At 37.2% G+C, this 16208-nt stretch overlaps 1 protein-coding gene across 5 annotated transcripts in view; it reads right to left on the bottom strand.

Moving 5' to 3' along the window:
- Positions 1-410: 410 nt before the first annotated feature.
- Positions 411-16208, bottom strand: part of LOC139116309 (DNA repair protein XRCC1-like) — a 216354-nt gene continuing 200556 nt past the window's right edge. For 3 of the 5 annotated variants that reach the window (XM_070678935.1, XM_070678936.1, XM_070678938.1), the window contains 2 exons: positions 15249-15324; positions 411-3245 (listed from right to left, as the gene is read on the bottom strand). In XM_070678935.1, coding sequence (XP_070535036.1) covers positions 3135-3245; positions 15249-15324 — 187 coding nt within the window. In that variant the 3' untranslated portion in view covers positions 411-3134. Of the gene's footprint in view, positions 3246-10132; positions 13670-15248; positions 15325-16208 lie in introns of those variants that run through there. The other 2 variants (XM_070678937.1, XM_070678939.1) reach the window with 2 other exon arrangements.

Here is a 16208-nt window from a genome sequence, read left to right as displayed (position 1 = left end):
TATAATTCTTAGTTGCTATATTATCTTCATGAACACACTGGTCTGGAAAGTAGCTGTATCCACGCGTGGTCACGGTCCCTCTATATAGAGGGACCGTGGGGTGGTGGATATATTGCAATATTAATGAAATGCAGTTGGAACTATAATGTTATCAGTATTCAAAGGCCAACCATACAGTTAGTAGTTTTCAGTAGAAATGAAATGTTGCCACAGTCAATAATTTAGTTTTGTCCTGGTTAAACTCATGAAAAATGAATGACACATAAACTGTGTTGTTTCATATTCTTTAGAAAGAACATGGAAACACCAAAGCTAATCAACAGATGTAAGACAAAACACTCAACACTAAAACTGCCAAAGAGAGAAAGAGAGAGAGAGGGAGAGAGAGAGAGAGAGACAACATGAATATATAAGCTTATCATATCTGTATAAATTTTATTCAAATTTCTATTGGCTATTCTATTATTTCAATAGACACTAACAAGACAGACATCTCTTCAGATTTCATAAAGAAACATACAAAAAATGCAGTATCATTCTTACCATGCATTTTTTCAAAATGGGATTTAACAAAATCTTTTAAATGTTTATGGTCAAGCAAGTCTTATCAAATCATAATAGCCTTGAGAATGCCTAAACTCAAACTGTCAGAAAAATGCTTGACAAAAGGTAAGATTTCCTGGTTCAAAAAAAGACAAGAGAATCAATAAAGGTGATCATCAGGGTAGTTACTGCTACATTCTGCCATTTTTGTGATAAAATTCTGCCTTGGTGTACAAAGATGTACCAACTATTTACATTAACATCTTCTCACATTGAGATAATAATTTTGAAGGCATACTGACAAATATAAATTTCATTAACAATTGCAACTGACTGAGGCTTTTATTTCTGCCATGGTATGGTTCACAGTACGATAAATTACCCACAATTCTCTTTGATTTGTATCCATGAAGGTTACTTTTCTAAAAACTTTTTCAGTTCTGCATGTAAGCACTAATGTTCAGCATCAGAATAATTGTTAAATAATATCCAGTAAAAGTACGTTTAGAAATTTCAGCAAAAGTTTCAAAATAACCATTAAACAACCATGGAAGTCAAGTTCTGTAGGTACTACAAATGCCATACTTTTTAGGCAGCAAGTTATGACGAACTGAAGGGGTCATTCTCCGAGAAAACGTAGAATGCAAATTTCTTTTGTCATTTCCATTGGAAAAAATCAATATCCTTTTGTTTCAAAAAACAGGTGCAACTGGTCTCCCTACTTTCCATCACATTATTCTGTATGGCTGAAGACACAATCAGTGGAAAATTTTACAAAAATGCTATCTCCTCTCTCAATCTTGCATAATTTTCCAAATCATCTAAAATGAGAATTGAGAAGAATGGTGTTCTTAAAAGTACGTTTTCAGAATTGTTACAACTAGTCTATGAATTTGTCTACACATGGGAGACCTGGTAGACTTCTCTGGGGAATCTCTGAGGATACAAATCGCAATGAATTATGGGAAATTTACAGTCCTGTGTGGTTGTCACTTCTACAGTGGAATCACAACAAAGGGCTTTTATGGATGTCACTTCTATTATGGTATCACAACATAGGTTTAGTGTGGATGTCACTTCTGTGGAATCATAACATACAATTTAGGGTTGGTATGGCTGTCACTTCTACTGTGGTATTATGACAGAACCCCATGGCCGGTGAGTGCAAGTGCGCCATACTAGCGGTATTTGCACAAGTGCTGCGGTGTATTCAGTGGCAGTCCTTTCATGAGCACAGCGAGTGAAAGGACAGCCATATGTTCTATCTTTTATTTGCATCATTTATCGAGAGAATCGACGATTAGTCGTGCGTACTACTTGTCTGTCAAAGCTTCAGGGCGACCCTGCGGAGTTATATAACATTGACATATTGTAATGAGGCATCGAATCAGCTTTCACTTTTCATTGGTCAGCGCCGTCACACCCTCAATTTTGATTGGCTAAACTATTGTTTACTTGTTTATCAAGGATGACATAAGAGGAACGTCGGAGGGCTCGAACTCTGCTTGCGATAGCTATACGTAGCCACAGATAGCCAAACGAAGAGAACTTTGAACATGGAAAGCTTTTGATTTTTTCTCATTTTGAGCTTGAAATTCTTCTAAATGATCGATACAAATAACAGTTCGAAGATTTTTACGGGAAGATACGGCAAACGTAACTTGTCAAATGACCAAATTTCAGTGTTTACCGTGCACAGCAATCACTGTTATCATTAGCGTGTAGGACACACAAGCACAGAGTAAACTGCATGCAAAAGTGACTTTCTATTGTAAACAGGGAATGTCCGGTGAGAAAACTACTGGCAAAAACGTCACTGAAAATGTTAACTGTTTAATTGGCTCTGCTGCGTCCGCAGTTACGTGTGTTTCATTGTATGATGGCCGCCATGGTACGGCGGCCACCGTGTATCCATGGAACTAGAAATGGACGTTGCCAGTTGTCAATGTTTTTGCTTTGCTGACAAACAAACTGCTCTTCCGGATAATAAAAATCATCCTCACTCTATAATAAGTACAGACAATTTTCTTTGTCGTAGATTTTAACTGGTAATGTCATACATTTTACTATAACTAGCATCGAACCAAAGTGAAATGAAATCTTGTAGACAACATTTTTTGTATTTACAAACAAAAATAGTTCCGGGTCAAAATTGGTAACAACTCATTAACATAAAGGAATGGCATAATGTTTTTGGTATTGCACTGCAGTGCAAATACCGGTAGTACGCGCCCGCTTCGATGCCAATAAACTGTGGTACATATGTAATAATATAAAATAGGGTTGGTGTGGCTGTCACTTCTGCAGTGGTATCACAACATAGGGTTGATATGACTGTCACTTCTACTGTGGAATCACAACATAGGGTTGATATGGATTTCACTTCTACTGTGGTATTATAAAATAGGGTTGGTTTGGCTGTCACTTCTACTCCGGTATTACAAAGGGTTAGTATGGCTGTCACTACTACTGAGGTATCATAAAATAGGGTTGGTATGGATTTCACTTCTACTGTGGAATCACAACATAGGGTTGGTATGGCTGTCACTTCTACTCTGGTATCACAACATAGGGTTAGTATGGCTTCACTTCTACTGTGGTATCACAGCATAGGGTTGGTATGGCTGTCGTTTTTGTTTTTCATAGCAATCATAAATCCACTTTGGAGTCACAAATGACAACGTTGCATTCTCTGATAAAGCCTGAAAATCAAAATTAAAATTGTCAACTGTGTTATGAAGTGGTACCATAATGGAAGGGATGATACAACAATTCTTCTACTAAAAATGATTAAAACCTCCAGTGTGGTTGCTTTTCAGCCCATAGAGAATACATGAGGCATATCAATCTTTGAGAAAAGGCAAAGTTCCACCAGTATATTATTGAAAATATATTTACCGCTTTACGCCATTAAAAATATATACAGTACTCTTGTGTAACAGACCTTTACAATTGTACAACTACACTTTTTCAAATTATCGACCAATGGCATAAAGCTGCTAGCTAGCTGCTTTACCAACATAATGTATCATCTCTTCCGTTGAACGCAACTAGTAGTAATGAACCCACAGTCAGTATGATGGAAACATTTGTTTTTAAACCTTCTTGCGACCATATAAAATTGATGTCACCATACTCACACCGTTTGCAGAAAGTTTGCCTAATAATGACAGCTAATTTTTTTCTAAATCTAACAGTATTAGTTTTATATAAAGGTTTAATTGGATTGAGTGAAGGGCTAAGACTCATTGCATCTGATAGGGCACATACAGTTTGGTGTGCGTGATTGATGCAAGCACATATAGCAGATTGCCGCAATTGTAACTTTTTCAAAAACGTTATTTACTTACAAATTGAATATCTGTGTCAGACTGTAAGGATGTAGTAAGCATCAGTTTTTTACATTTGATCTCTTATATTGCTTTTCATGATCATAAAACTGTGTGGAATTTGGTGTCACTGTCTGCTGTGTTAGGCATCAAATTTCAAAGATAGTGCCTGTTTGAGAAAATTCAATGCTACAGCTATATCCTTTTACCTGCCCAGTTCATATTTCACCATCAGGGTTAAGTTGGTTAAAACTAGTGAAGCAAAACATGTCTCTTAAGGTGCATTTTGACAAAGACTTGAAGATTTGAAGGTCCCTGAAGACAGAGATACTGTAAACATGATATTTACAGATTTAACCCTTTCACCCCCAGTTCCCTGTATACAGGTCCAACTTTACCATAGAAAACAATGGATTTGGGACAAACCATGGTGGTGAAAGGGTTAAGCTGGTATAACATAAGCCAAGTGGGTGAAAATATATATGGTTATGGCTCAATAGTACTAATTACTGACCTGGCAGATGGGGAAGTGATACTGTCAGGCAGGTAAAGAGATATAGTCACCACGATTGTAAATCACAATCTTAGCTAGACAAGTCTTTTACTTTACTGTTGTAATAATCATTAATTTTTGACATCTTTGTTTTTGTTTGCTTAGGTACAATCAAGTAGCAACATAGATTTTGCTAATGTTTGCTAATTTAGGGGCCTGTTGTCCTCTTTCAATATGGTCTGAAAGGTAACAGTAGCAGTTGCAGTGATTATAAATTACTTACATGTACAGTTTGTTATCACAGTTTAAACTACTGAGTTTGAAATTACTAATTTAATTTGCATTAATTTTTGAGATTCAATCTTCAGTTTTGTTTATTATCATACATGCTATGCATGTATTGCCATTCTCCTCTTGTTTAGACGCTACTGATATGAACCCGTATTTTAACTAGTTAAAATACGAATTTAATTTTCACTGTAACTGAAGTACTTACTGCTACGCATACTCGTGACCTTCGCTGGTATGTTCATTCACTGTAAAACAGCTGGGCGAATAAAACTTGTGATACTTTGAAATGTCATTGTGATTATGGTCAAACATTTGCTGTTTGCAGTCAGTTCATGGGCATTGCATTTAGGTACAAGTACAGTTGTACCACGAACGCATTTAAAATTTGTATGTTTTGCCGACACCTGTCATGATCGTTCACGGCTGGTCCCATATGGTGCAGTATTTTCATGTTGTCTATGCTGCTGACGATTATAGTCCCGGTTGACAGTGTACATGTATCAATGATAGAACCGCTATATGAGTAGTTTCCTGTAGGTGAGTTTAATTATCTAGGTGGTGAATTACATCATTTACAGCCATAATGAGCCACAAAAATCCAACCACACTGAATATCCTCGCTACAGACATGGTGCACATATCATATTTCCGATTTGTACCTTTCAGTGAGATTCACAGGGTTTTGGATACAATGTAAGATACTCGGGAAAGTCAAACTTTTGTTTAGGTTGTTAAAAGAAGTTTAGTTCTATTTTGGCAAGCCAGTAACGAAAATATATGAGCAGACGATGTAAATACCTTTGAAATGTTTTATTCATGCTGCAACAAAATCACGAAGAAGTTACGGCGCTACAGCTTACAGTGTACTCACTTCACATTTACCCTAATCCGCTGAAATTCCTTCGGCATATTTGATGTCCGAGGACATGTATAATTCTTGGAAATAAACTGACTGGTATGGCTACTAAATCCACTGTGCATTCACAGATGTCGCAAAGCTGCTTGCTCTAACTCTATGCTCTCAGCTGTTCATACTTGATCAAATTTGAAATCGAAGGCTGGCGCGGTGCGAGTATTTTGACCCGATTTTAGCGGGCCTCATAACTTTTGCAAAGGGATGACATTATGTTTCGAAACACGAAAACACACTCATTTTACACACTGCCTGTTTTACTTCCAGCGCCATTTTACACTCAAAATAAATCTTCTTCAAATTGTGAAAACCTGTGTTGACATCTTAATCCCTTGGCTACCTTGAACGCTGGATATATCCGGCGCCATTTTGAATTACCATATACCTTTAGTGTCAGAAATATCCGGCACAGTTAAATAGGCGTATTTGCTTCGTGTTTGTCCCTAAAAATCCCGTAATTTTGGCATCGGCACACAGCACGACAAAGATAAATGTATTCTGACCTGGCCTGAATGTGATTGCGCCCCTGTACGTCCGAGTACGGCCAAAATCTGGAAGTAAAGGTCGTAACCCATGACCTCGACCCTAAAAGGTCAAGCTGATCATAGAAGCGTCACGATGATTGTTAACAATTTTGCAGAAGCTGGTTGATGTCATTTACTTGCAAGATTTTTATCGTTTGTTTTTTTTGAATGAAATGAAATGTTTATTTATTGAAAACAAATGATTAATATATAAATATGTACTATTAACAGCAATATTCTGTTAATAAAACTGGAGGAAATATAATTTGTTACTATAACCCAGTGAAATTTTATAGTAGCCATACCCTTAACGAAAATTATTTCTACTGCAAATTTGCTGTAAGTTTGCTGCAAATATGCAGCAAGCATATAGCTTGCAGGAAGGAGTTACAGAAGTTTGCAGGTAGATGTGACCCTCCTGCAAACCCTTAAGTCAGTTTGCAGCAAATCTGCGGCAAACCAGATTATTGCTGCAAATATGCAGCAACACATGATTGACATATTGCCCACTATTTCATTACCAGGGAGTAAACGCTACACACTGAGTACCGTTGCACATGTGTAAGCAACATAAAATTGATCTTTCATTTATATTTTATGTTTATTTATTTCATAACAGACAATCCAGTTTTTAAATTATAATAACTGGTAATGCTAGATAATGAACAGCTTCAGTTACGCTGGTGAAAGCATTGCATGGATATTGAGTGCATCTATAGTATATACTGTAGTGACATGATGTAATAAAAGTGCCCTTTGACAATCCGGTTGGGTAAATTATGGTTGGATCGAAAACTGAATTTTTAGGGAAACAAATTTTTTAAAACAGGGACTTGTCTATCTTGCAAGTTACACCCTGTATTTTCTGCGAATGATACCAAAATGCAAACAGTTTTGAACGAAATGTGCGTTTAATGATGGTATGTAAGGACACGTCGTAGACTTTTGTTACAGTCTGTGTCCCATCCATGCCGCTGACAAAATCTCGCCTTCTGACAACATGGGTCGAGGTAAAAGGCTTTTGTCCATGTTTTCAGCGTTAGAGTTATATTGCCGAGCACAAATTTGAGGTTTAGGATTACACTCCATCCCGAGTCGCTGTACGAAAATTCAAAGCGCCACTTCACCAACGTCCAACCACAGGGTCTCGCGAGCAATATTCGTCTAGAAGTTATGAATATGATCAATAAATGTCTTGTAATAAACTATTTTTCATTATACAAGCCTTACCTGTGTCTAGTGTGTGCCTATTACTTTACCCTAGCTATCTGTGTATAGCATTTCAAAGAAAACAGTCTATACCTGTTAATTGCCCTCCCTTATCCCCTTCATTAATTTGTTCTGCCGATCACTGACGCGGGGGCTTATCGCCGAGACCAAATACCTTGTTAGCAGCTCATAAGGTAGTAGACGGAAAGGGCTGAAACTCTCAGGGTCCGTGGCAAGAGGATGGGAGTAAAGTACCTAGACACTTAATATATGCACCCATGCATAAATAGACAGGAATAAACAACGTATACTATTAGGTATGCATGTATGCGCGAACGCCATTACGAAATGCTCAATAGTTCAGCAGCGACGGTGTCCGCTTTGAATTTTCATGTAAAGTAATGGATACGAACATATTGGAGTCAGGAAGAAATATTTTATCCCCTGATGTCTTATAAAAATGTGAGAGAAAATCAATTGATTATGAAGCGTACAGGTTTCTATGTTACCTCCAAGGCGTACGATGTAGCAAGGCTTTCCAAGCTCCACTGCACAATCTACGCGACATGTCTGTGCTGCTTCTATTTCGCGACAACCTTACAACTGACGCGACAGTCTGCTGAAGTTTATTCCTGTAATTCTATTTCTCTGTTTTGATATCTAAATGCAACAGACGTCAGACTTAAGCAGGCGTAGCTACTTCCTTTCTTTACATCGGTCATTATACAGACCATGGAGGTCCCTCCTTCTTTTTACTTCCAAGCATACAGACCACGGTCCCACCAGCGGACCGTGTACAGACCACGTACAGAACAATGACGAACTATCTTATGACGGAGTGTCGCGCAAACGGTAAAGGGAATTTAATTGAATTAAAACAAAATTAAGGCTGATATTCTGTTTTTTAGTACCTCCCTTGGTACAATACACCATGGTTGTAAAAATATACCATTCTTCCCGATAGAATTTCATAACTTTTCAAGAACATTTCCCGAAGTAAACATCAACATCCATCATTCCACGATGAGTCACCGCTGAGTTTACTTCTTGACTTTGGAGCCGGGTCAATGGGGAAAGTCAAAATGGATCAAAATATTCTCGTTTTTTCAAAGGTTCATCACTTATATATATCAAACATTTCTTTGCGTAACTCTTGATTCGAAATGTATCTCCGTTCATTTATCCAAAGGAGGGAACATAATGAACGACACAAAGATCCAGTAATGTCAATGAATCTGTAACACAAGCAATTAAATCAACGAAATTGCGAAGAAAAGCAAAAATCACCAGGCAAAAAATCAAATGAACCTAGAGAGTCACTATAACAACAAGCATAGTCGGCTTCTTGGATACAGTTTCTCTCTCTCTCTCTCTCTCTCTCTCTCTCTCTCGTTGTGTATCATCTATCAGACATACTGGAATGTTTTTGAATGTTGCAACTATATAACAACGAAATTGTGGTTATTCCATTGCCACAAAGCACGCTGCCGATCATTTATTTCACGATGATGTCACAGCAAAATCTCAGACAAATCAATGTATTTTAACCAAAACATGTCTCCAGCTACAATAATTTTACTTGGGTCACATCAGACAGTTGATATTTTAGAAGGGCTGTGGCTTGCAAAGAGTCAAAAGAAAAAGTATTGTGTTTCATAACATCGACAACAAAAAGAAGTCTCGTCAAATGAGTAATTTGCAGATCCGAGTTGCTTTCACTGACATGAGAGTTTTCCTAGTGATAGTATTGGTTTTTCTATTCATGTTAATTATCACACCCTATGGCTTTCCTTCACGATAAATCTCTACAACTCAATTTACTTTTGGCCAACTTGAGCCTGCTGCAAGAAAATTCAACGGGATTCTTTCTGTTTGCTGATCAGACACGAGCAGACATCACTGTCAAGCCATTGGCAGTGGAACTGGTCTTCCACACTGCACTGTCTTTGGTCAAATCATCAACAGACAGGCGAGTTCATTTCGATCCAAGAAACATTCGTGTTTTTTTAGAAATGTTCACTAGATTTAATCATGATTTAATCATCCCGACTTTGCACAATCGGTACAAACACTGCATTTACTTCATACGGTAATTTTAGTGCTTGTGGCTTAGTAATAGTAGTGTTTAAGTTGTGTCTTCCGAATGAAAGCCTGGGAAATTTGAATTTAACCTCCCAACTTTGATGCCGGAGCATTTTAATGTACTAAAACACAGTGGGGAGACTTAATTCGAGCATGATTCGAGTAACTGATAGTATATCAATCGACCTTGACACTCAGCGAAGCTTTTGTGCGAGTATGCAAATTTTGTTTACAATTTGCCCGTTTGCTCGCTCCCGTAAACAAGATATGAGCAAGCATAGTGTCAAAGGTCGCAACTTCCGTCTTTCGGCGTTACTCCCATCCTCATGCCATCGACTGGTAGAACCACTCGATCATTGTACTCCGTCTTCGACCATTGGAATCCTGAAAATAACTAGTCAGCGTTCTTGCTTGCTTAAGTACAAAGCTGATGCCGACTTTTTTTCGAAAATTTACGCCACCTAACCCTTCGAAAATGAAGATTTTATGAAATCGGAGCCTGAGAGTTTCAGCCCTTTCCGTCTACTACCTTATGAGCTGCTAACGAGGTATGTGGTCAGGGAGATAAACCCCCGCGTCAGTGATCGGCAGAACAAATTAATGAAGGGGATTAGGGAGGGCAATTAACAGATATAGACTGTTTTCTTTGAAATACTATACAGAGATAGCTAGCGTAAAGTTACAGGCACACACTAGACATAGGTAAGGCTTGTATAATGACAAATATTTTAAAATAAGACATTTATGGATCATATTCATAACTTCTACACTAATAATTCCTGCCACGCCCTGTGGTCCAACACGCCCTGTGTATCAGCTGCGAGCAGTCGACATGTTTACACTCTCCGGTCACGGTTCATCAAGGTCAGTTCGCGCATTGATATTGATTCTTCATGCTGAAAGAATTTTTACTATCTTTTTAGTCTTTCTATGATAAAAATAACCATTTTCATTAAACTAATAAATTAAATGCTATATTAAGTATGAAATATAACGGATTGGTGCAGATGTAGAGTCAATTCCAGCGTTTAAAAACGGGACTACATTATCAATCGCGTAATGATTTATAGATCGCACTTCCGTTATCGTCATGAGGCTTGATCGGCACGAAGTTAGATTTTAGTACCATCGGCCAGTGTCGGCTGCGTACTTGTGATCAGGGAGTTTTCTAGTGGACAATTTCGTGATCTTTCTATGGAATCGCCAGCCAAACGATATCACATAGTTGCAAAAACGTGTATACAGTACCAGGGACAGGCGGAGTTCTAAATTTGTGAACGCGAGCGGCAGTAAAGATGCCGACTATATTTTCTGAGTACGGTATTTACACACAGCACGGTGAGACCTGCAACTGGGAATCGTCCAGCGTCTGCGAGCCATTCACAAATGTACGTCAATGTACCGTTCGTCTGTACATCGATCGCTATTATGTTCTGTAATCGTTGTATTGCAATGTTTACCTAAAGATAAATTTTCGTTGAGTACTGATTCATACTGAATTCACTTTCGTTTCACAACAGTTACTAAGTGCTGAGATTTTTGCAGATTGTCGCCGTCGTGTATGTAAACAACATAAGGCGAGTTGTCCGCTGTCGGAAATTTTAGTCATTATTAATTTAATTTTGATCATGAATATTCATGCATTTTCTGCTTCAATTTTTCAACTTAATTTTGTCTCATTTTCAAATAATTATTGATTTCTTTCATGAAATTTACAATGTTTGGTCAAACGGTAAAGACTTACACTCTTCCCTGAACGATTTATATTTTTCAGAATCAATTGCTGGTACACTAGAAGGGACAAGAAATTCAGAGAACAGAAAGCCAAATCGCAGCCTTTGACAGTAATGTAAATGTTACATGAAACTTCTCAAGTCAAAAGAAAATCTTGACATGATCATGACACTTATGTGGCATGAAATGAACATGGCATATAAAAGAAATTGTACCACAATCGAATTTAACCTTTTTTTTCTCTGTCATCTTTTTATTAATAATAACTTTATTTGCGCTGACCATTGTTTCTCGTGAAACTGGTATTTCAGAGTTTAGTTGGATAAAACACATCTTGTGCTGTCCACAGTCCGCCTTAAGATTTGTCAGATTTTCATTCTCAACCATGTCACTGACATTGGCCATGTCTACACAAGTGATTCTACAACTTCTGTGTACATATCTGAAATGAACTTATATTTTTGGAGAAGATAGAAATTTATAACTGGTGGTACAATACAAGAAATTTTGCTGTCACTTAATTGTGTTACTTCTTTGGTTTTCAGTTTCTCTTGTCTATTATAATGTATTTAGTCTTCTTACTATAACTGAAATTGGTAAAAGTTTATTCCAGAGCTGACTGTTGTAGTTAACTTTTGAAGGAAATTTTGTATGTGTAATTTGTAATATGCAGTAACATGCAAAATAATTTGCTGTATGGAGTTTGCGGCAAATTTTCAGTAACATTCAAATAAATTTGCCGCAAGTTTGCTGCAAGGATTGTGCCGCAAATTTGCTGCAAAGAGTTTGCTGCAACGTTGCGGCAGGGAGTTTGCTGCATATTTTCAGCAAGTTCACAAGAAACCTAATTTGCATCTGAAAAATGAACCACCCGCATATTTGCGGCAAATAGTTTGCTGCAAATTTACTGCAAAGCTTGCGGCAAATTTGCAGTAACAGTTTGTGGGAGGCCTAAAATTTCGGTAAGGGTACTGTCAATATGACTGGCCACATGACTGGTCATTTAATTGGTCATGTGATAAGTTGTTCCCTAAAATGCATTTAAAATATTGTCAATTATTTTTTGATAAATCATAATCATTTTAGATGCATGTTTCTGCAAGGAAGACATAAAGAAGGTATTTACAAATAAAATGTGTTGATTTTCAAATACAGAATTATGTCAGATGCTGATGTTTGTTGTTCATTTACTTTGCCTTTTATGAGAAAATTCTTAAACAGGTACACCTATAAACAAGTCATCGTTGATGACGCAGTCCCCACTTGTTAATGGGTACTTTGATTACAGGTCCTCAGAGAGGATAGAGTCCTCTTCATTAGGTCTGTGATAAAAATACTTTTGAATAAATTCGCTTGATACATGTGTGAGTTGTAGTTCAGGACATGGAAAAATCGTAATAAAATGGCCACACGGTGGCCATATTGGATCGTATCACAAAACAAATAAATGTGCATATGTATGACATAGGTCAATGTCCTTGTAGCATATTTGATTAAAATTGGTTGAGATATGCCTGAGTTATGGCTTGTACATGAAAAAATCATAACAAAATGGCCGCACAGCAGCCATATTGGATCGTATCACAAAACAAATTAATGTGCATATGTATCACATTGGTCAATCTCCTTGTACCAACTTTGAATAAATTCACTTGATACATGTCTGAGTTATGGTTCTGGACATGAAAAAATGTAATAAAATGGCCGCACGGCGGCCATATTGGATCGTATCACAAAACAAATCAATGTGCATGTGCATGACATAGGTCAATATCCTTGTACCAAGTTTGAATAAAATCGGTTGAGTTATGCCTGAGTTATGGCTCTGTACATGAAAAAATCGTAACAAAATGGCCGCAGAGCGGCCATATTGGATCGTATCACAAAACAAATTGATGTGTATAGCTATGACATTGGTCAATGTCCTTGTACCAACTTTGAATAACATCTGTTGAAACATGCCTGAGTAATGGCTCTGTACATGAAAAAATCGTAACAAAATGGCTGCATGGCGGCCATATTGGATCGTATCACAAAAAAAATTGACGTGCATATCTATGAAATTGGTCAATGTCCTTGTACCAACTTTGAATAAAATCAGTTGAAACATGCCTGAGTTATGGCTCTATACATGAAAAAATCATAATAAAATGGCCGCCTGGCAGCCATATTGGATCGCATCACAAAACAAATTGACGTGCATCTGTATGACATATGAAGTAATCCTTGTACCAAGTTTGAATGAAATCGCTCCTGGCATCTCTGAGATATCTGCGTGAACGGACGGACGGACGCACGCACGCACGGACGGACGCACGCACAGACATGACCAAACCTATAAGTCCCCCCGGACGGTGTCCGTGGGGACTAATAAAGTAAAGGGTAGTTATTATTACATATATGTAAAGACAATGCCATGAAAATTGCAACTGTATTCAAATTTGAGTCATTTTATGGATTCAAAACACGTCCTGATGCTTCAAATATTCTTTCCCAGCATATTCTTTGCCAACTCTGGTCCCATGATGAGTCATGTGACCAGTCACGTGACCTGAAAATACAAAACTTATGTATTAGAAAGTGGGAAATTTCATGCCGATTCAGAAAATGTATGGTTTATTGGTACTTACTTAATTTTTACTCTAAGCAGTGTTGTTGCAATGACCACACCCTGGATTTTATCAATATTTACATAAGGGGCCTGGTATATAGGAATACATTGGCCTTGGTAGTCAAGGGGTTAATGTTTAAATTGTTCGCTTTAAGAGTGTGCCACAAACCCTCCCTTGAAGTGGAATGGCCCAACAGCGGAATAATATCAAGAAGTGATATGGTTGTCATCACTTCTAGGCAATCAACCTCTTATGTGTACGGCGAGGGGCAAGCAAGGTTGATTTCAGTTGATTTCGTCACTACTTTCAGAACGTCCATAGGAAAACAGTCATAACCAAAGCAAGCATGTATGATAAACGGATTATTACACAAATTTTGGGCGATACCACGTTGTATTCTTGTGATGTATCCGTATTTTGACTTGTTGCTGTGCAACTCGTCAAAATACAGACACAGCACTCGAGTATGATGCGGTATCACCCAAACTTCCTGTAATAAACCCTAAATATTACAACAGTCTATACAGAATTTTGTGGTATTCATTGTAACTTGACCAAACTCATTTCAAATATGGTACTCGGTCGCAACATGATCAAATAAAGTCTACAGCTACAGTTGCTGTGATCTTCAATTACATAGAAGTACAGTTTGATATAACAATGTTAATATTATTTGACTTTACCATTGTAATTATCACAAACTTTTGATAACTGCAAATTAGTGTGGTTTTGTATGATTATGCACTGACGTAGATTTTGCCATACTCATTAAAACCTTGTATTTCTGAGTAATCTTTTACACCATGTCTGTTTTGTCTCTTTGTTACAACGTTTATCTATATTTTTATAATTATAATATGCTTCACTTGAATCTGGCCATCTGATTGGCCGGATCCCGGGTTTATATTCTTATATTCCTGCATAACATTTTTTGAGATCTCAACACGCCATCATATCAGACAGGTCTACGGCTTGAGGTTGATTTTGACTGTTAACTTTTGTGTGATGCAGCTCGATAAAGAGCTTGTACAAGCAGTGACAGCGATGGAATGACAATAACTATTTTTCAATTTGTTGTTGTCTGCCTTTCAAGCAGAATCTTCCATTTTGGTGATTTTAATTGATGCATCCTGTTGCCTTATTGTATGGAATCCACTCTACATGTGCTTATGTCGCTTGTACTGACATGTACTTTTAGACACTGTGCTGAAGCGTCATCCCAACTTCATGTCCAAAATAAAAACATTGTATTCAAGTTAACCATATTAAAATGAGGTTATAAATGATGCTCTTGACATTGTCACCACCCTTCGCTCACCTCCCTTCTCTCAGTGATAATTTTTCGCTAATTTTCACCCCAGAGATCTTATATTCATAACCAAATACCCAAGCGGATCATTTATAACCTCCTAATGTTCTTCTATAGATAGTCATTGGCTGGAAATAATCATTAATAAATAAATAAATAAACAAATGAATAAATAAATAAATAAATATATATATATATATATTAAGTACCTGATTAAAATTGCTATCCCATTCCGAGTAGGTCACAACAAACTGTACTTTATCACTCATGTATTCTTCAATTTTTCTGTCAGAATAACAGTTAAAATCAAGAGAGCATAAAATTAGAATGTCATCAAATACTATGTTATTGGTGAATTCTCACGAAACGACAAATACTGCAATATGTTACTAGTCAAAATATCAGTCAGCAGGTCAGCAAATGTGTATCTATACATAGTGTTTTAAATACCACAATGCACAACACAGCCCCACCTGTACAAAATGGCAGTAAATCTGAACGGAGGCATGTATGTACTGGAAACTGAAGTATGGAGCTAAAGTATGGGCATGTCACTTCACACAGGACATGGGGATTTCCACCATACCATTATTGAGACATATTTGCATAGATCAGCCTATTAATATAACCTTGCTGAAGAACAATACTCCGACTTCTGCTGTACAAATGGGTGTTCTCTGGGGAGACTTTATAATGCCAACTTTAAATAACCATGTCGTGCTGCATCAGTCGATGGCATTAAGCATAGATATGCCCTAAAATATAACTCAAGATATTTGATTGTGAAGACCTTACTTTTGCTTGAGTTCATGGAAATATTCCATTAGAAATAGAGTTTATAACAGAAAATGATCCAATATCCTGTATCCACTCTGATGCACATGTTATCTCGTGCCTACCAAACAGCATTTCTGTTGGGGGAGCTGTTGATCAGAGGCCTATTTGACTGTCTGTGTCAATTTTAAATAAAATATTTAGTAAATAATTACATTATTTACTGCTTTTACCACTGCATTTCTCAGCAATTTTTTATACCATTTTTATACCATTCAGCTTTTAAATATTTGCTGCTTTGGGTTTGTGACAAAACTTGGCTTGTTCAAGCCTAACACTTGTGAAAAAGAGAATGATGGTGTTCTCCAGTCATTCAAATCATTAGACGTAACATT

This window comes from Ptychodera flava, chromosome 17 (genome assembly GCF_041260155.1).
Source record: "Ptychodera flava strain L36383 chromosome 17, AS_Pfla_20210202, whole genome shotgun sequence".
Lineage (NCBI taxonomy): Eukaryota > Metazoa > Hemichordata > Enteropneusta > Ptychoderidae > Ptychodera > Ptychodera flava.
This window is presented reverse-complemented; position numbering and strand designations above follow the sequence as displayed.